Source organism: Poecilia formosa, unplaced genomic scaffold (genome assembly GCF_000485575.1).
Source record: "Poecilia formosa unplaced genomic scaffold, Poecilia_formosa-5.1.2 Scaffold86, whole genome shotgun sequence".
Lineage (NCBI taxonomy): Eukaryota > Metazoa > Chordata > Actinopteri > Cyprinodontiformes > Poeciliidae > Poecilia > Poecilia formosa.
In genome coordinates this window covers 483,025-505,082 of record NW_006800025.1, presented here as the reverse complement: position 1 = coordinate 505,082, position 22,058 = coordinate 483,025, and the positions used below count along the sequence as shown (strand labels likewise).

General features: G+C 35.5%; 1 protein-coding gene across 2 annotated transcripts in view; it reads left to right on the top strand.

The window, feature by feature from the left end:
* grik3 (glutamate ionotropic receptor kainate type subunit 3) overlaps positions 1–21,681 on the top strand; it is a 140,210-nt gene extending 118,529 nt beyond the window's left edge. For both annotated transcript variants that reach the window (XM_007557241.2, XM_016673922.1), the window contains exons 12-16: positions 3,643–3,761; positions 10,308–10,525; positions 13,385–13,610; positions 13,890–14,140; positions 15,322–21,681. In XM_007557241.2, coding sequence (XP_007557303.1) covers positions 3,643–3,761; positions 10,308–10,525; positions 13,385–13,610; positions 13,890–14,140; positions 15,322–15,687 — 1,180 coding nt within the window. In that variant the 3' untranslated portion in view covers positions 15,688–21,681. The remainder of the gene's footprint in view (positions 1–3,642; positions 3,762–10,307; positions 10,526–13,384; positions 13,611–13,889; positions 14,141–15,321) is intronic.
* The last annotated feature ends 377 nt before the right edge of the window (positions 21,682–22,058 follow it).

Below are 22,058 nucleotides of genomic sequence, written 5' to 3'. Positions count from 1 at the left end.
CAATCATTCACTAAAGGGTAGCCCAGAGAGCTCAGTGGCTTTATGTGCCAGGGAGAAGTAAATTGCTAACTATCCTTAAATGTATATAAAAGTTAATGTACAGGATAATTACAGTGTTCTTTCAGACAGAAAGGGGTAATTTTAAAGGGATAATAGACACTTCAGTGTGTTCTTAACAATAGTACACCTAAACTGAAACGTGATAATAATATTGCATAATATCGTTTTTGTCAAATGTAAAAGTTTCAGTCACATATAAATACCAGGAGAACAGGAGCTTCCTTATATGCGTGAAAGGCTTAAAATGAATATGTCTTTAGTTGCTGTAAAATAAATTTGCCATGTAAGTATCAAAGTCCAACTTTAAATATGTGTACATCATGAAGTAAGGGGAAAAACACCCACTTTATTTATTTATTTTTTTTTACCAAAAAAAAAAATCAACAACTCTTCCAAAATACAAAAAATTGATACATGTTTTTCAATGCTTTACTTTAAGTAACCTCTGTCAGTCATACCACACAATGGAAAGGACAAGAGACCAATTTATTCAAAATAAAAGTGATTTGACACTTGTCTGTTATCCAAAGAACAATTTTTTCTTGAAAACAGTTAATTTTTTTTTTAAACTGGTTTGGAAGAGAACCTAAGTTTGACTTGAGTCTATGCACCTTGAAGAGGATAACAGTTAAAGAACTGCTGCAAAGAGTGGTATTTTGGGATCACTCTTTATTTTGAGGCTTTTGTATCTTCTAAGTATTTTGTATCCAGCTATCAATCTTCAGTGTTCAGAAACCAATAAGCTAATTAATAATTTAAACACACTCAAAGTATATTGAAATGGAACTTAAATTCCCTTTAAGTTCCACCTTAAATTTACACCTTAAATTCACTTTAAGGTAGAACCATAAATCCTGTCTTAAAGGGAATTTGAAATTTGCATTAATTTTAATGTATGCTCTGTTTATTTGTTACATTGGGATAGTTAATTTAGCACAGATATTCCCAACTTTTCTTTTGTTTTGCTATTGCATTTTTTTTATTATTTGTAGATATGCTTTTTGTGTGACAACACATTTCTTCCAACGGGATGAAAAGGTGTTCTGAAAGTGAAGTTGTTTTACTAATCCATTTATTTTTACATTTCATACTTTGAGCAAACCTCAAATGCAAATAAATGTATGCATCTAAAACTGGTATGTCAATACAATCCCAATATAAAGTGCTATTTTTTGCTACTGAGTATCACAGTAACAAAGAGAAAACATAAGTTGAACTTTCTGTGCATATTTTGTTCAATATATTGAAAAAAGACACAGTGCTTCGATAGTACACAAATGGATATCAACAGATATTTTTCATAAAAATGTATATATTTTGCTCCTTAAGTTAAATTAGGACTATATAAACTGACAGTCTTGGACAAGAATGATTTGTTGGCCTGCAAGGATTTAATTGAGAAATTGCACGAGAACACAGAGTGGTTGAATAATTGTACTGCATAACAAAATCTATGCATATGTTCATTGATAGTCAATTTCCCCTTCTATTTCCTTGGTTCTTTTGTGATCAGTTGTGCTCACATTAAGGTAATAATCGCATTATTACCTTAATGTGATTAATTGGGTGAAATGAACTTTTCTGCAGTATGAAACAGTGTTCTGTTAAACACATCACCTATGGTTTAGGTTAAAGGCAAAATCTTTAATGTGCAGTTGAGATTAATAGTGACCTTGAAATCAATTCTACATAAAAATAGAGTAGGACAGAGTTTCTTAATAAAAAAAAAAAAAACAGAATTTTTGATTTATGTTGTGTTTTCATACAAACATATTTGTCCTCAGCATGCAGGTTTTATGGGCTTATTGATAGTGATAGTCATCCAAGTTGCCTCGTAGTCATGGTGATGTGTACAAATTGACCCCCAAAATTCTAACTGGAAGGCACTCTACCATTAAGCTATAGCCGAAAATGTCTGAAATAATCTTCCAATATTGTCTCAATTCAAGAAATGCACTCAAATCATTTGTGGCCATTTTAAGGCTCATTCATGTGTCTTTCAGCTGCACAGAAGGTCTCTTTGAGTCTCTGTGCCTCTTCACCATCATGTAATTATTTGGCAATGGCTTTCCATTTTAACATTTAAGTAACACAAAATGAGGTTGAAAGGATTGATCGAAATGGTGACAAGTCAACAGCCAGACGGAGCCTGACTGCAAATGCCACCCAGGGAAAAGATTGCAAAGTAGTAGAATGTAACTTATCACAAAGCTTCACCTATGAAGACTATTTGTTTGTGTAAAATAAGAAACATCTGATTGATTTTTTCCAAAATAATTCAATACATATAATGTTAAATGTTTTTTTTAGCAAATAGATATGACATTTTTAAAGGAAATGTTCATAATCAGTCTCACTCAGGTCTGTGTGGATACATTCTTAACATACATTAGAGAAAATCCATTTGGGGCATTTTCCCAAAATAAAGACAACAGTTTTGAAAGAAAACTTTTGTAATCGGCTAAGCAGTGACATTTCATTCAGCATCTGCCTTCAAAACCAATGTTTACCCTAATAGTATTGAAAAGTTTATGGCCGATAAAGTAAATGGCAAATGGTTTCACATTCTCAAACATGACATTTAATACCCTGTGTGTATGCATGACTCATTGGTCACCTTTAAGCACAAAACATGTTTTAAAAAGGCATAAGGATTACCAAAGGTAATCCGTAAAAGCCGGACCAAAAGATTTTCAAAGTATTTTGATGTCCTGTTTGATTAGATAAAATAGATATTACAGCTGTGAAAAAAAATCTGGCCAACACCTTGGAATGGCAACACAATAATGGAAAATATTCTTTCCAAACAGCTAAAGTTAAAAATAAATGGCAGACAATTATTCAATCTTTTAATGTGGAAAGGTTATAAAATATTTAGGGCACACAGTGTGAGCTGTCTGTGTAAACAAACAGCTTGCTAAAATGGGCAGTTGGGTAGTATTTAGCCAAGAGCTTTCAGTAGTTTTCTGTTTGGCACATAGATATGCAATAATAAGTAACATTGGTCAGAGTTCAGGAATTTCTTGAATCAAACTGCTAAACTTTAACAAAGATAAATTGTGACTTTTTGTCACACATACATTTCATTCTCTCAAACTAACTTTAAAGTTAGACAATGATAACATGAGCAAATATGAATGCATTTTTCTAATGATAATGCCATATTAAGGAGAGAAAGCTATTAAGACTAAACTGGCTCTATGCGAAACAGTAATTGTCTTCTAAATCTGATTGTTCCAACCTTGGCAGCCACAGCTACCCTCAAGCTTTTATGGTAATTGGCTCACTATTCTTTACAGAACTGTACAGCCAAACTAGAGGGTTTTTAAAATATGACCAGTCTGCTTAAGGTCATATTTAAATCTAAGCTTTGACTAGGGTTCCAGAACTCCATTTGGGTTTAAGGTCACAAACAGATGATTTATCGTTTTCACAATTTCAGAAGTTCTTTTACAAAATTGTGTGTTGCGATGTAAAGGGGCATGGAACTTTGACTTTACTCTCCCTGGAATATTTTCCGGAAAGTTTCAAATTCAACAATATGTTTAGAAGAAAATTTGACCTGCTCTTCCTCCATCCCAGGTTTAGCCCGTATGAATGGTACGACGCTCATCCCTGTAATCCCGGCTCGGACGTGGTGGAGAACAACTTCACGCTCCTCAACAGCTTCTGGTTTGGAGTTGGTTCCTTAATGCAACAAGGTATGTCAGCGAACACGGCTGCTTATCTTTTCAAAAACAGTATAATCATCACATCAACTCCTCCTCTTCATCATAAGCTCCTAGTTTGTGCCTCTTTAGCTGACAAGCTCCGAGATTTCCTTCACCCGACTGTTTCATAAGACGTTTACCTGTCAGGAACAACTGCAGGGCCCTGTCTCACATGACAGACAAAGGCTGTTGTCACCTAGCTGCTGTTTAAAAAAAGCAAAGAGTAGGTGCCAGGTACTTGTCAAAGATTGGCAGGTCGGGATGGAAAACATTCTTGCATGTATCTCCCTGTAACACAGTCACTGGCCCTGTTTAAGAGCATCATGTGTTGGGAGAAAAAGGGTAAAATGAGAAAGAGGTTTGACAAATGCCTTTTGTCAGCTATGCTAGATATGGCTGGTGTGATGTTTTCAACTCTTCTTGATAACACAGTACCTAGTGTTATCAACACTAGGTACTGCAGTTGACCCATTGAAAGAAATGTATATGTCTAATTCATAGCTCACAGTGTACAACCAGATATTACAATAATCCTGCAAAACTCTGTTTTTGTTCTGTCAGTGCACTTTTGTGATACCATTGCAAATCTTACGTTGTGAGAATGTTGACTCTCACAACATTCAGTTCATTAAGTAGATGTGTGTCACCATGTTTGGTGTTTAACCTTTTGTACTTTTGTCAATACTTAGATTTATGTAAAAAATATATTTTTCCAACATAAAGTAAATGGGGAAGCTTTGAAACAATTTAAATACCTTATGTTCTTTAAATGCTAAATGCTAGCTTTCAATTAGCAAAGATTTCCAGACTCTAAGCAATTCCCAAGATGTTTGGATTTTAGGAAACAAGTCAGTGTTTTATCTTTATTGTTAAATGACAGTTTGCTTGATAAATGTTTTAGTCAAATCCTGCACTTTTCAACAATGACATTGCCCAATGTGGGTTTCAAATGGACTCCTACCTTCCACATTTTTTGCTAACAAATTTTTACTGCTGCCACAACTTAAGCAAAAGTTAAAGATGTATTGAACAAAGAAAATATATTGTCTTTAACATTGTTTCCCTTTGACATAACATTACACAATACGAACAGAAACAAGAAGATACCATCTTGAGCTTTGACGTCTTTAATGCTTACCACTAATGATATAAGTTTGAACTGTCTCTACTTAGAAGTATTTTTGGTTTTGCAATTTTCTTGCAAAATCTTTCTTGTTTATGGCATTTTGATCAGTTTGAGCTCTTCCTCTCCACATATACTATTCATTGATGATTTGAAGGACTAAACATTGACTCAAAGAGCTGATTGTTCAGAGTATAAAAACAAGGAAGGGAAATCCTTTCCTTCTGCAAGGTATTCCTTAAAGGGATGACTAAGCAGAGGAAGGGCCAGGATTTACATAATGGAGTTAACTGCAGCGAAAAGGACCCAAGTAAGAAAATGTTTAACCTCAGTGTAACAAGACAAATCAAGAAGGTTTAGTTAGGCTCAGTGGATCTTTGGCTGCAAGGATTGCAAACACATTCAGCAATTCATTAAGCACAGAAACTCGGCGGCACTCTTGTGAAACTGCACAGCAGCTCTTCCAATTTGCTGATACTGGCAGAGAAATATGAGAGCAGCAGAGGTACGCTGTGAGAGGGAGAATCAAATCAAAATGAGCTAGTTAGTTGCCTATATTATTAAACTAAACAGGGGAGTATTTTCTATTATAATTCATAATGTGGCGCACACTGATTTCTGTAAATGCCAGAACTCCACTGTTTCTCATTTTCAGGCATTGACTGAAGCTCCTGCTGTTAATCAACTCTTATTCATAGTTCCTTGATTTATTGTTTTGTTTTTTGTTTTTACTTTGAAACATAAGAGTTCATCCAAGGTTATGAATACTGCATATATGCACTTAAAAACAGTTAGCTAATTGGCCAAATAGTCCAAAGCATCTTGCCAATTAGTGCATGAATGCATCTAATTTTAAAACTGACATCGTACCTGGCTTTCAGTGACACCGTTTTTGCAACAGCGCCTTGTAACACATGCTGCACAGCGGTATCTGTAGCGAGGTGTATATTTTGTCTGTGTCACATTAACAGACACCCCTTGCTTGTCTGCCAAACACGGTGACAGCAGCTGAGGCGGAAGCCATTTCCTTGACATGTTTAAAATGCAAATGGACGCGTTTGAGGAAACCCGCAAAAAAAAAAAAAAAAAAAATCTACCAGCCTGTCTGTGGGAGGGAGGTGTCAGAGACAACAAAAAGAACATAAAATATCAGGAGGTGCAAAAGCACTCAGATGCATTCTCGGAGGTCTGTGTTTCTCACAACAAACACATATGTGATTATTTTTTATAAATTGGTTTCTTCCTGTAAAATGTCTGAAAGTATGTTTGATCTAAAAAGTTAAATGTAAAAGTAAACATAACAACCTAACAAATTAGTCTGATAGATGTTGCCTTCAGCATCTTGAAATGGTTTATTTTTGAAAATTAAAGACACTGAACCCAATATCTCTTAGAAAAACAAATATTTGTAGAGAAAGAAAAATCAATTATTTTTTGCAACTCCAAAGAATCTCTAATATTTTCACAAACATAGGATATTAATTTGTTGCAATCATTTTTCAGACAGTATATTAGTAGATCTGATATTAACTGGTATAACTCTCACCACATGAGGAATGATACCAAGATTAGGACAGAAACTACAGTGGTCTCTGGTATCAAACCAAAGAGATCTGAATAAAAAATGCATCCCACACCTCTGTTTTTTTGTTTCAGTTCATATTTATGCACTACTTTATGTTGGTCCATTGCATAAAATACAAGTAACGTAAAATACAGTTTGTGATTTTAACCTGACAAAATGTTAATCTCAAAATCAAAAACCAGTAATTCAAAACATTCTGTTTTGACATATTTGGCTTGCAGCAAGGTTTTTGCAGTATGCTACAAAAACACCAGAATTAACAACAATCTTTGCAATTTTGTGCTTTCTGTGTAATAAGACTTTCTTTGACTATACACTGTTAGAGAAAATAATTTCAGCTCTATGACACGATGCAGAAATTATGTGAATTATAAAGTTTTTAGTTGTGGTTTGAGATTCATTTCATTAGATGAGATCCTCTGACACATAATGATATATAATGGCTCCAATTATGAGCTTTTAATCAGGAAAAATACCAACTTTCTTACTTAGCAAAAAGTCACTCTTTTCAACACAATTAGGGCTTAGCTTCAAAAAAGAATTATTTTTATTATGTTTTTCACTTTCTGTTCTTATTTAAAAAAATATTCTGCTGGAATAAAGTCCTTCAGTATGAAAACTATTCTAAATTAGTGCCTATTCAGATGCTATGGTGATTTATTGATAATTAAAATATGTCCATGCTAATTGTTTTATTTTATTTGTTTTTTATTAATAATGTTCAATAGAAAGTGAATCAGTAATTTCATGCAGAGGTGTGATCAAAGGAATTAGCTTTTAGTACTGATTCTCATAGGCAAGCACAGATTTAATTTAGCAATGGGAGGCACTGCTGGTGAGAATCAATATTCCAAACGAGGGCATCATATTTTGCTAATAGTTGCTGAATTACATTAAAAACTCTTTTAAAGATATTTCAGAAGTCGTTGTACTGTTATCCATTTGCACTCTATTATGTGTTTGTTTTTAATTTTTCTCCCTTAACTATAAAAAAATTAGCACATCAATTTAATGTAAATATATCAAAAATAGTAATAATTCCCTGACTGGACTCATCATATCGTTTGGAAACAATGAATGACTCCTGCCATCGCCTTAAAGTAACAAGAACATTTCTAAATATCTTTCTGCTTAATTGTATCCAGTCTTAATCAATAAAAAAAGACATAATTTGTAAAAACACTAGGAAGTGGCAATTAATGTAATCAAGAATTAATTTTATAATTAATCATATAACGCTCTACTTTGATGATTTAACTAGGCAAAAAGGAAAAAAACAAACAATATAAACAAATATGCTAATTGGTAACACTACTGCTCTACAAGTTGGAAGGGAAGTGTTTTTGTTTTTTTTTATTAGAAACTCAACATTCAAAATATTGCATATGCAGATAAAAAAAAAGATGTTTCTAAAGTTTATGAGGTTTAAAGCCTAGAATATATGTTAATTTGAGTGGAAAAGTAAAAGAAGGATAAATTCAAAGTTTCAGAGCTGACACTAGAGAACAGGAAAACAGAGAGCCTAGAGTAGGTCACCTGCTGCTATTGTCTTCCTCAAAACCTACTTACATTTCTGGTCAGAGAGATCGTCGGCTTCCCTCCTCTAGGAGCGTTTCTGTCTGCACAGAGGTCACTTGCAGACCTCCAGTTGTCTTGTTTTCAGGTCTCTTGGATATCTTGGAGAATCCCCACTTTGGATTCTGAATCAGGTCATACCCTTGAAGAAAGTTAGTGAGGGACACTGATAAGTCCGAAGAGTGAGGGGGAAAAAAAAGAAAATGTACTAGAAATTAAAACAAAAGTTTATACCCAATTAACAAGGTTTTAAATAATTTGCCCAGCAGCATATTGACACGGTAGGAGGAAGCTGGAATGGAACAAACAAATTGCATAATGACATTTACCAAGATGACAACTCTTTCCATGGAGTCAGAGTCATTTCAAAATATTACAATAAAATAGTGTCAACTTAATTAGACTTCTCATTGATTTGTCTGGGGCAAAAATAAATAATAATTGTTGGTTCTGGTTCTTTGTGTCCGAGTCTCAGAACACTGAAGCTCAGTCGACAGCGTCCAGGGAAGTAGTCATCAACCACGTGCCGATCAGTCAATCAGATTAGATTTTTGGACAGCCTAAGTCAGAGGTCCTCAACCTTGGTCTTCAGAGCCCCCACTTAGGTGTTTCACTGCTGCAGGTTGATAAAGAAGCTTCTGCAACAATTGCAGGCATGCAGTCTTTTGAATCAGCTGTGCTGAGTGGAAAACATCTAAAGCATGTAGGAAGGGAACCTATTTTTTTTTTAGCAACTCAAGCTGTTGTAAAAATTCAGCAATTTAACATACATGATTCCCATCACAATTTTTTTTTCAAGTATAATCCAAACAGTAAAATTTACTTTGAGTAGACAGTGCAGTATCTAGTGAGACATATGATCTTTCGACAGCTAACAGTGTGAATAATGGCTTCTGTATGAGAACATTGAGTTGGCTTACAAATAATGACCACTTCCTCTGAGAACAGTATCGTACTGTATCTTGCCACCATTTTATTGTTGGCACCATATGACTGATCTGCTTCTTGTATTTATTGGAGTGTTCTGATGCAGTGCCATATATTGCTCCCCGCTGACAACAGTGCTTTATAGTGTGGAATTCAATTGAGTTACCCATGGCTTCACTTCATTTTTAGTGTGACCAGAGAATGCATCTGGATCTTGCCTCTCTGAAGTCATTGTGAATTAAGGGAAGCTTCTATCTTCCCTTGTTTGTAACCATGTAGAGTCTTTGTCAAACCACAAAGGACAAATCCAATCAAATTTGGTAGAAGAGGTTAAAGAGCTGACCAGGCTGCCCGCCTTCTGTGGGCTTGTTACTCTTCAGAATTGCCCTCATAAATCTTCTCAGTAAAGTAACAGAGTGCACAAAGCACAAGGGTATTTTAAAGGTTGTCAGAGATGAGATATAAAGTAACTTTAACACCAGTCAGTGAGCCATTGTAAACATAGTACTGCTCAGAAGAGACCCACTCAAAGTCAAGGCTGATGCAGAGCTCTTCTGTCAACATATTATCTCTTCTTTCTATTTTTTTTTCTTGATGCAGACTCTGATTATTTTTTTTCCATATTTATCAGTAATATGTCTTTTTAGTGGACCCAATGAGGTATAAAATATATATATTATAGGGCTAAGGAAACAGTTTGTGGTTTAAGTCCTTTTAAAAGTGTATTTCAGCAAATTAAAGTAAAATTCAAGCACTAAATAGATTCAACATTGACATGATTTTAAATTTCCAGCACTTGTTTTGATGATTGTGGCTTGCAGTTAATGAAAACAAAAAGTTTTGTTTCTCATCAAATTTAAAGAATAGAAGATAAAAAGGGGTTTAGTGCATAAATCTGAAAAGCATCTCAATGTACTGTACAAAATATACACTTAATACTTGGCCAGGGTTCTTTTTGCATGGATTGCAGCATCTGTGTGGGCATGGCATGGAGGCAATCAGCCCGCTCTGCTAGGCGTTAACATACACCTGATAAGATATTATAGATATAGTGATTTTTGCAGGCATTTGTGCATTTATTTATTAAATGCGCAATGTTTGTATTTCTATGAATTTTTCTGCTCCTAGTTTTAGCTCACATTTTGACTATCTTGCCCTGCTGACTTTAATTTCCATTTACCAACTCGCAGCCCCTTAATGAGAAGCAGTGGCACTGCCAAAAGCATTTTCAAGCTAATTAACAAAAATGCAAGCAGTCATGTTTCTCCGTTCATTTAACTCGTTTACAGTATGTTTCTCTCTTTCTCTCTCATGGTGTTGCACACAGGCTCGGAGCTGATGCCCAAAGCCCTGTCGACCAGGATAATAGGTGGAATCTGGTGGTTCTTCACGCTCATCATAATATCGTCATATACAGCTAATTTAGCAGCTTTCCTTACCGTGGAGAGGATGGACTCACCCGTGGATTCAGCTGATGACATTGCCAAGCAGACCAAAATCGAGTATGGTGTGGTCAGAGATGGAGCAACAATGGCTTTCTTCAAGGTAGATAACAAAGCTATACAGAGTAGCACACAATAAGTGATATAAAATACATAACTAATATTTTTCTCAGATTCTAGAAATATTCTTCTGTAAGTATACGGTGCAAGAGCCTGTATAGTTCACCTTATATTTAATGTGCACATTGGGAAAGACTACTTCTGGACAGCTATGCAGAGCATATTCAAGATTTTAAATGTTACTTTTGGAGTACTTTTAATTCTACATATTATATAAAAATACTTTTAAAAAATCTATATTTTATGTTCTATAGTTACAATGTCTTGGATACCAGATACACAAACACTTGTGATCTTTGAATAGCTGTATTAAAAAAACGAAAGTTTGGGGATTATTTCTGCTATTCAAGAATTTTTAGTAATGAACAAGAGAAGCAGGTGGCTAATTACACATGGCTCAAGTGACCTCTGCCAGCTTTTGCCCTTGCAGAGGGCCTTACTGATGCTAATTCAATGAGGCAGAAAAGGCTGATAAATGATGTTGAAACCCAGATGTACAGATTTATTTTTTTTTTCTGGTATTTGCTAATGGGTTTTAATCTTAATGTGGATTAGAGAACAAAAAATAGAAAGTAAAAAAGAAAAAAAGTTTTGACTTTTCACTCCAGTTCAAAAATCAAAAGGGAATTGATTGAGAAACTCCTGGCGCAAATTCTGTCCAAGAGGTTTTTTAAATTTTCAAAAAATAAATTTCCCATAAAAATAAAAAAAATTGAATAAATACAAGTTACTTATAAAGTATATTGACTTTAGATCTACTGATTAAACTTTTGTGGATGTCTTTTGAACTCGATTTTGTAAAGATTTGTTCTGTGCATCATGAATTTGGATGATTCTTATTCTCTTTAAAATGAGAACAACAAAACTGAAAATACTTATTTTCACTATCATGTGGTCAACTATTATTTTATATAATGAAAAGTATGTGGGGAAAAGTCCATGTAAGACATGTCTTACTATTTTAAAACAAAGTCAAAGTGTTTACAAAAATTATATTTTAAACTTTTATAAAGCATTATTTGTGTTCCAGGCAAAATGTGGATCTTTGTCTTGTTGTAAAACTGAGATTGTAAAAGCATAACTCAGTCTTTTTCAATCAAACCAAAGAATCTTGTTGTCTGTGCGACCTGGCAGAGACTATATGAGATGCATTCGGTGATTAGAAAAAAGATCACATTTTTGAGTTTTCAAAAAAGCTGGTCCAGGATCCAGGCTTTTCAAGATTAAAATCAGATTTTGGTCAGTAGCCAATTTGTTAGCCATTTAAGGAGCTCATTAGATGATTAACTCTAGGCAGGAGGACAATAACTTTGGTCATTGTCATAAGAATGTTTCACAAAGAAGGCAACGCGATCAGAGTTGTGCTCCTGATGCGGAGTTCATTTTGCTTCTCTTGCTTGGTAAACGTTTTACATTTTAATCATCAGAAAACATGATTAAAAGTCATTTCACTCAAAAGGAACTGGGGCATTACCATTGAATGTTAAAAGCCAATTTAAAAACAAAGCAGACACTACTTTATACTGTATATTTGATTAACAGTGTGCATGAATAATTTGTGTTCTATAAAAGTTGTTCTTACATCTTCAACTAAATTTTAAAATGTCAGTAATAAAACCAATCACCAAGTTATGATTGTTTTAAAGAAATTCCAACATTATTGCTTTTAAGTTTAGGGTTTGCAGGACAAATGTAAGAAATGAGATCAAATAATCCATTGCATTAACTTTAGAGCTTTAAAGGTTGGAGGGGGTTTCCTTGGTAATATGGTAACGTTAATTAAACATTTAGCAGCATGAAAAATAAAATGGTGATTACTTATAGGTTAAAACATATACAGGTGAATCTCAATACATTAGAAAAGAATGCATTATAAACCAAAATCATTGTGGATGACATGAACTTACTTTAGAGTGTAAAGACTCTATATAGACTTAAATACTGTTACTAACTTCATAAAGGTTTGATTAATTTACAAATTTAATCCCCCATAAAATTGCATCTTATGTTTTAAAATTTAGTGAGTGAAAATGTGAGTGACAAAGCAAGAGTCACATCATAATAACATCATTATATTCGTGCTGCACTTTCTTCCTTAAAAGTGCGTGTGGCCACTGTCGCACAGAATGTGCTTGCACCACCTCAAATTCTTCCAAAGTGGAAGTTGAAGACTGCTAAAAACAAAACAATAAGTGGTTGAATGCCAACTTAAAATATCTCTTCTGAGATCGCCAGGACTCCACTGTTACTGGATTTAACACCAGGAGCAGATTTCTTATAAAGAGCATCGCACACAATTTGAAATGCCTCATAGTTATTAGACAGTAATTATCTTGGATTAGACATGGCATAAATGTGACCTCACAGAAAATTGCATGAAATACCTCATAGACTGATGCAAGACGAATGGAATGGCATTCTATTATTGCTGCTTCAGTAACACTTAAGATGTGTGTGAGCTTCAATTCGTCGTTCTTTAATCCTGTGATAACGGAGATCTGAAAAGTAATCATTTAAATCTATTTGGTTTTTTGCTAAATAAACCACTAAGAGCTGTAGCGTAATTACACATACCATCTGTGTAGTCTCACATATTTTTAGCATTCAGAAAATCTCCATCGCTACTGAACAACCCATATTTAATAGTTTATTTTTTCACTTTAAACACCTTTGGCTATTGCATTTAAAAAGTTGCTTTATTTGAATTCAGCATTTCTTCTGTTAATAAAAACATTGTGTGCTTTTCCAGCTACTTTTCCTTTGCCTTCCAGCATCGAAGAATGTTAAAACGTAGTTCGGAGATTAATTTACTTTTACAACTTTCGTTTTCCATCCCTCACAGAAATCAAAGGTTTCTACGTTTGAGAAGATGTGGGCCTTCATGAGCAGCAGGCCGAGAACGTCTCTGGTGAAGTCTGTGGAAGACGGGGTTCAGAGGGTGCTGAAGTCTGACTATGCACTCATTACAGAGTCCACCACCATTGATTATATCACTAGGAGAAACTGTAACCTGACACAAGTGGGAGGGCTTATTGACAGCAAAGGCTACGGCATCGGCACTCCCCTTGGTAAGACTTATGAATAGCCTCCAAATTGCATTGCAGAGCTCCAGCACTATGAAAAATTCAAACCTTTTTCGTAAGTTAGGTGTGCTTTTTGTGTTCCCTGAAAGATGAGGGCAAGAGAAATAGCCCTTCGATGCAGTAGGTATGCAGGGTAAAAAAGACAAAAAAAAAAAATGTAGCTACTCGTCAAGACAGTGTGCCACAACGTGTTTATGAACCTTATTATCGCAGAGTCCAGCTGGCATTTCATCCAAAGTTAAATTGACCTTATGTTGCTTGCAGGCTCGCCATACAGGGACAAAATCAGCATAGCAATCCTCAGCATCTTAGAGGATGGGCTTCTCCACGTTCTGAAGGAGAAGTGGTGGAGCGGAAGCGGCTGCTTGGATGAGGAGCGTCGCGAGACGGGCCCCATGGGGATCCAGAACCTGGGTGGTATATTCATTGTGCTGGCATCTGGTCTGGTGCTGTCTGTCTTTGTGGCAATTGCTGAATTTATCTACAAGCTGAGAAAGACCACCGAACGTGAACAGGTATATATCTCTACAGATTATGAATTTTAAAGAGCATTTTCATGAATTTATTCTCACTGTGTGGTTTTGAATGCTGGTCTAAAGCATGATGTCACATACTGTAATTATACAGGGTTAACCTTGTATAATTACAAAAATAAAATGCCATGGTAGTTTGACTTAGAAAACATGAAGGAATGTTCTTATAGAGAAAGCTTCTAGGCCAAAACAAAACTTTACCTTCTGACTACAATTTTGAAAGATGTTTATATTGCCATATCATAAAATCATACCTGTGCCCATCATGTCCTGGATTACTTTTCTCTAGTTGGAACTTGGGTTTTGTCAAGGTGCATTGAATCATGAAATATTTCCAAAAATAATGCAGTTTTGACCCCAAACCTATAAAACCAGGTTACTGTGTTTGATTTTTATATTTAAAGTGGAAAACAGATGGAGAATTACTTATCCTGACCTCAATTTTCATTTATCAGAAGCATGGTATTTTATAAGTGTTGTACGTTTGAGTTCCTCTGTCTATGAATTTCTTGTTTCAGACTTAATTGCAAAAATGAATTAACTTTATAATGCTATCCTTATTCATAAAGATGCACCTGTATTTTTACAGTCGCTAGGAATCATAGCTATTCTCATGATTCTTTTTCTGCATACCTTAAAGCTATTGCTCTATTCATAGCTTTTGATTCAAAAAATTCATAAAGGGATTTGCATGCCTTTCTTTGACTAATCCCTTGGAGTACTTGGCCTTAGCACCACAACATTTACTCATTTAGCTGGCATTACTACAAATTGGAACAGGGAATTAATCCATTATTAGTCATTGGAGATAGCAGAATAGCATCAACCCCTTAATGGCACAAATCAATAATTTTGAATCATGCTGTGTGCATTTTTGCATGCATTTCTGTGTATTATGTGTTCAGTGCCACTGACACAGCGATATTAATGAGCTATGTGCATACCACATGTGGTGGTGAGGTTGCAGTGTAACATTAATGACAGCCAGGCGCATATGCACACAAAGCTATTAAGGCAACATGAGCACTCCACATCCATTTCCTGCTCTTTAGACTGTAGACACCCTCTGCTGTCAGAACAATTTAAAGCTAAGGCATTTACCCCCCGTCCCTTTCCCCTCTGCTCCGCGTGTCCCTCCCCGGATCCTCCCTTTTTGCCCAGAGGTCTTTGTGCAGCGCCATGGTGGACGAGATCAGACTGTCGTTCACCTGCGAGAGACGGGTGAAACACAAGCCTCAGCCACCGGTCATGGTGAAGACGGATGCAGTGATCAACATGCACGCCTACAACGACCGACGACTCCCAGGAAAGGACAACATGAGCTGCAGCACTGGGATGGCTCCTGTGTTCCCCTGACAATGTGTTCCCCGCAGGGCAAGAACCTCGTGAGCAACATTTCAGGGGCGGTGCCGGAGCCCAGGGACAATGGCATAGACGGGATCACCAGATACATCATTAACAACAGTGACATGGGAACACTTACAAAACATGGGCAACTCAAATTGGCAGCATCGGCCACACAGGTATGACAGACACCACTGTAATCAACACTACAAAAGATACTTGGTTGTGGTTGTAAAGGTTGTGCAAGGGGCAGAAAAACAACCCGACAAAGGAAACGGTACACCCAAATATGAATCAGTTTGAGTCTGATGTTTACATATGTACCACAAGAGAAAACACAATATTCAGTGGACCCTGAGTCACTTAAAAGATTTAAAATTGTATGTGAAAACATAGCCTGGCAAATGAAAAAAAAAGGCTTTTTGAAAATGGCAATAAATGACTTTGATACAGTTCCAGAAGGATAAGGGAGTTTTGTTATAAATCATGGTTATATATGAAGTTCTTTTGTTTGGCCTGTTGATTTCCACAAAACTGAATGACCTTTGGCAGCAGAAAGTGTTACCTCAAATATGTACAGGTTCAGCTGGGTGTCTGTGTCATTTAGTGTTGGCAACACTGTGACTGGTAGAACCTACAGCAAGATGTGAAACAGTAAATTTACATCTGATGTAGCTGTGATGTGTACCTAAAAATAGTGTCATACAAAAACAACCGCAATCACTCATGCAGAGTGGATTGTGGACACATCAGCTGTATATTAAAAACATAAGATTCTAACTTGGGATATTTGACATGATTTTTGACTTTTTTTTTTCAAGGTTCATTTTTCTTTCAAATTACTTTGTACATAATTAGATTGTTATCAGATAACATGTTGATTGCCAAAGACCTGACCATTCAACAGATTTATACTCAGAACATCAAGAGCCAGAGCTGTTTAATAACCAGGTGTTCAATTAACAGTGAATTGGAGGGGCTGAAGTGGGACATTAAAGGACTCGTTCTCCAGTTTATTTTCTGTAAGAGGCATTCAAATCTAACTATCTGCGTCTGGTTATGGCTAGGCATGGCTCACTATGTGATCCCAATTATATGATAACCTGGAATAAAGAACACCAATCAGTCATACAAAAATCTGACACTAAAATGGACAACAAAATCCTGTAAATTTTAGTAAAAAACAGAATAGCAACGCATATTTTTATTTGTACTAAAATGACACTTCAATTTTAACAGAATAAGACGATCTATAGCATTTCTTGACTATCTTTTTGATTTTGATATGTAGACTAAAACAAAAAATAGGATCATCACCTATGAAATTGATCATAGATTTTTAAGTGCTTTAATTTACACCGCCAAGGCATAACAAAATGAATACTGACAGGTGAAGGCAAGAAAACGGATTAGAATTTCAACTTGATACTCAGTAGCGGGTGAGATAAATGTGTAAAGAAGTGAATATTTAATTTATATAGTTGCTCCAAACAAGCAGGAAAATGGGGAAGCGTAAGAATTTGAGTAAGAGTCTAAGAAGGGCCTAATTGTGTTGACTTGACAACTGGATCAGAGCATCTACAAAACTGGAGCTCTTGGTTTGTGGTCTGCAGCAGACAGTTTCATTTTAAATTGTCCAAGGAAGAAAAGTGATGAACTGGGACCACAGTCAGTCGAGACTCATTGATGCACATGAACAGAAAAGGGTAGCCTGCTTGGTCCAACAGAGGTGCTGTGACTCAACATGTTAAAGAAGATAATGCTAGTTATGAAGGAAAGGTGTCGAGAATGTCCAACGCATCAGGGATTGTTGAGTAAGAAACTGCATAGCTTCAGATAAGTTTGGGTGCCCATCCATTTGCTGACCCCTGTCCACTGCCTCAGATCTGGAAACAGGACAGTGGAAGACTGTCCTGTCATGGTTCCCCTGAAGGGTGTTTGTTTTTATTCTTTTTATTTATTGTTTTACATGGATGGCCCTTTGCCTTGCCTATCTGGGAAATACAAAGCACTGCAGGAAAAAAGGCAAGCCTTGGGCAATGTCCTGATGGTAAACTTTGAGTTCTGGGATCTATGAGGTTGTTGCTTTGCCATGTACCAGTTACTCAAGCATTCTTGCAGACCATGTGCACCCTTTCATATAAAATCAGTTCCCCTGATGATTGTAGGCTCATTGAAAATGATGCTCCATGCCACAAAATAAAAAAAAATGGTTCTCCAATACTTTGATTTATCAAATTGCCCTTCAAATTTCCCAGATGTCAGTCCAATTGAGCACCTGTGGCATGTGTAAGACAAACAAGTCTGACCTATGGAGGCCCCATCCAAAAGTTACAGGACTTAAATGACCTGTTGCTAACATCTTGGAGCCACATACCACAGCAGACCTTCAGGGGTCTAGTGGAGTCCATTATTCTACTAGTCATGGATGTTTTGTTTGCAAAAGCAAGACCAACCCACTATTTGTCATGTGGCAGTAATCCATGATTTATTACATACGATATCTATTTTCTATATTATTCTCCTTATAGCGGAAAACAAATATCACACTGATATTAGCTAGTGGTCTACCTGGCTATTTGCTCTTGTTGCTAATATGCAGTTGCTAAAAGCTAGCTACCCTAACAGGAGGGATCATTTCTTTACAGCTTTATTGTAAGAAATGAAAAATTATTGAAGCCGTCTTTTGGCAGTGTCCAGAAACAGGTTGGGGAGGAGTGGTGTTCCATTGAATGGACCAATAAAAGTGCTGGTTACTCCAGAACTGTCTGAACATTAAACGGTAAGCTACTTTGAAAAATTTGAGTATTTCTTGTCAGTCTTCTCAGAAAGTGAAACATATATTACATAGAATCATCACATAAATAATGATATATTCCAAGCCTTTGTTTCTTGAAATTTTGATCGCTATGGTTTAAAGATAAAGAAAACTCAAAATTCACTGCTTCAGAAAATTTGAATATTGTGAAAAAAACATTATTTAAAATTCCTGGTGTCTCACAGTAATTAGCTAATTAACTCAAAGAACCTGCAAAGGTTTCCTGTGCTTTTAAAGAGTCTTAATCTATAAAACGACTATTTCTTTTTCTGAGATGACTGGCAAGAAATATTGTACTTTTTCACAATATTAGACTTTTTTTTAGATCTAGCTGTCGTATTATGGATTAATGGAATGATATTACTGTAACTTGATTATTAAGATTCAGTATTCCTTGTTTTCAGTAAATAATCCATACCTAACCCAGGCATTGCAGCTTTGTCATGTAAGCCCTTACATTTTCTTGAAACATTGTCCTTTATAATGCCGTTGTCCTCCCAAGTTTTCGTGAAATGACAAGTCTGCACATAAACTAAGTTATATAAAGGAATCTCTGTGATTGGTTCTCTCTGATCTTGAATAGCATTTTTCTTCAGAAAAATGGTGATTTTGGAACAGATGCAATTTATTTTTAGTTTAATGACTTTTATGTCAGTGGGCATAATATTCTACAAGGTACAGTTTATGGACAAGAGCCACAACTTCAGTGCCCCCCTTTCCAAACTGTTCCAGACACAACACTGTTGTTGGCTTCATTTCTGTAGTTTCTCCAGTCTTCACCAAGTATCTTATTATTTTTTAGGAAACATGAGTTCTGTTTTATATCAATCATTTTTGTGGGCAACTTCAAAATTCATATTGAAATCCTTGGTAGACTCACTGATCGATGCCCTAAAGCAGAAACACTCCTCCCGCAATGTTTCATAGCATGATGTCTCCTTAAGCAAGACTTGTGTTGACTTTGACAGTTTCCCTTTGGATGACTTTGCGACCATTTTGTAGTTGCTAGTGCCACTGCTTTTTCCTATGTTGGATTGATTCTGAATTGTATTGCACCAATTAAACATTCAAGAAGTGTGGATGCTTGAAAAACTGCAACTTCAAAACTTTACGTAGTGCTTTTCTTGTCATACCGTCCACTAAAAGCTCTTTTACAGTATAAGTTGCATTTGCTCAACATCCCAAACAATGTCTGACTTGTGATTAAATGTTTTGCCAATAGACACTTTGATCAGCATCGACTAAAACAGAGAACATTAGATAAGGTTTTATGTTTATCCATCTTATTCCTTCAAGCTTTGAAAACATTGAACTTTAATTGTATTGTAAAATGAAAATAAACTCTCTGTAGACACACATGTAAGACATTATGTTTCAATACTGTTACAACTTTTATACCCTAAATAAGGGTCATCATGGGTCGTGGATGACCAGCCTAGGTAACTCATTGCAAACCAGTTACATCAGAAAAAGTATGTCTAGCTAGCAAAACAAATTTTACTTCAACTTCTGCTACCTTCCTGGAAATAGCACCAACAATTAATACTATAGCAACAGCTCTGGGTGGATATCTTAAGGGAATGAGTAACTGGTATTTACTGAAAGTTAAGTGCATTTAATCAGGCTATATTCATTAAATTCTCAACTGCTCTTTGGTTGATTGTGACCACAGAGTGCCTGGATGCCGCATTTTTTCAAACACATTTTCAAACCCTTTCCATGTCAGGTGTAATTTACAAGGTTTTTGAAAATAACTTATAATTATTTTATTTTTGCAAAATGGAAGAAAAAAAAGAGACATAAAAAAGGCTTGAGTTTAAAAGAAAAATTAACCACTTTTGAAGGGGATCTCAGAATAGATGATTGATCGGCTTAATTACCTGATGTGGACTTTTGCTGAAAGACTGTATGGTAATTTGAGAAAGAACAGTCAATTATTCTTGTGTTTGTTTGGACTGTAATGCCTATACATTTTTATCTCCAGCAAAATCACCCAGAATAAAGATTGGAGCAGTCTGTAAGATGCTATTATGCTGAAGCAGAGAGAACATTGAACCTCTGTGAGGTTTACATTGTCAATACACAGTGACAAAAGAGAGAAAATATCTATCTATGATTCAAGGAAACTTTGATCTGTAAAATTTAGCATTGGTTTGGTAGAGACTCGCTGTATAATTGTTTATCGATTCTCTTCTGCTAAGTAGAGTATGTAGATAAGATTGGCAGGAGAAGATGTATTTTACTAAATTTATACAGTTATATATTCATTCTGTTCACAAATATGTTCTAGATGCTATTTATTTCATCTGGCCACTTTACCCTTCCTCCCCACTTTGTCCCGAATCCGATTCCCCCAAACCCCGTTTATTTCATAGAAATACGTTTGAAAATGATATATTGGATTCTTTCCTATCTAGATGAGAACATGTATGTAAATTGTCTTTTATGATGGCTAATATATTTCTATATGGTGAAAATGAAGCGGAGAGATTGAGCTCCCCTAAGAGTTCAAGGGATATTTCCTCAGAGTAGGCGTTTCTTGTGTCAGTGGACCTTTATTTTTCACAAATTCCCCATTACAACCTGGTCTAAAGTATAACTGCTGCTGATCTACGGTTATGCTATTGTACCGTCACACCGATGTGTACTCGAACTTTTCTTGCAGGTGATTAAAAGACTTTTGAGACTCATTGTACAACATTTCTTTAATGTGTGGCAGCAACAATACCTGAATGAAATTTTGTTGATTCTAACATGGCTGCTTCAGTCCATTTGGTTACTGAATATAAACATCTTTTTTTAAAAATAAATAATGTGAATAATGTCATTTTACACAAACCTGTAAGAAATGTGAGAGAAAAGTAACAGAAAATGTAATCTACATAAACCTGTTCTATTACCTGTGTGTGATAAATGTTTTTATTTTCATCCTTTTTTTTTCATTTTTACCTTTTTTTTTTAATTTTCCTTTCTAGCCCTAACGCTTCTATCATCTGGCAAAATACCCTCCCAAATATATGAGAAATATGTTGGTGCCAACCAGGGTTTTCTTTGTGAACATACAGACTTTCTATGAATATAGTTTTTGTAAGATTTTGCTAAGAAAATATGAAAAAAATTATTGAAAAAGTGGGACAGGTGTATTTGTTTTCGTTGTAACTGTACGTGTAAAAAGAGCATCTTAATAATACACTGGAGGGTTTCAGCAAACTACTATAGAAAACTTACTGAACTATTCTTTTTAACACACTGTGAATAATTTAATTGTACAGTTTGCTGTATGGGTTAAATGAAGTTTTAAATAAAAAATACAACCTACCTGTTCTTCTACTGATTGTTGTTATGCGCTGAAAAAAAAAAAGAACTAACAGGGGAAATAAAAACACATTATTTGGACAATATTTTGGTTGTACTGTATGTGAAGTGGTGTCTGTGTTTACAATTGTAGAAACAGTTACAGCAGTTTCACGTACAATGTGAGAGCACATCATATAACACAAAGAGGAAACTGCAGTAGCAAATACAGTATTGTTTATTCTAAATGTTATTCTAAAGTGTAAAAATCTTCAGCAGAAAACCAAGTTGGTAGATCATGCTCTGTTTTTCAAGCTGTGCACATTAAAGTAGATGGGCATAGATCAACAAGTGCCAGGAGAAGCAATGAACGAGCTCCTTCTCTGCGTCTCATGCAGCCCGCACTCTACCGCAACAACCCCACACACAAACAAAACGATACCC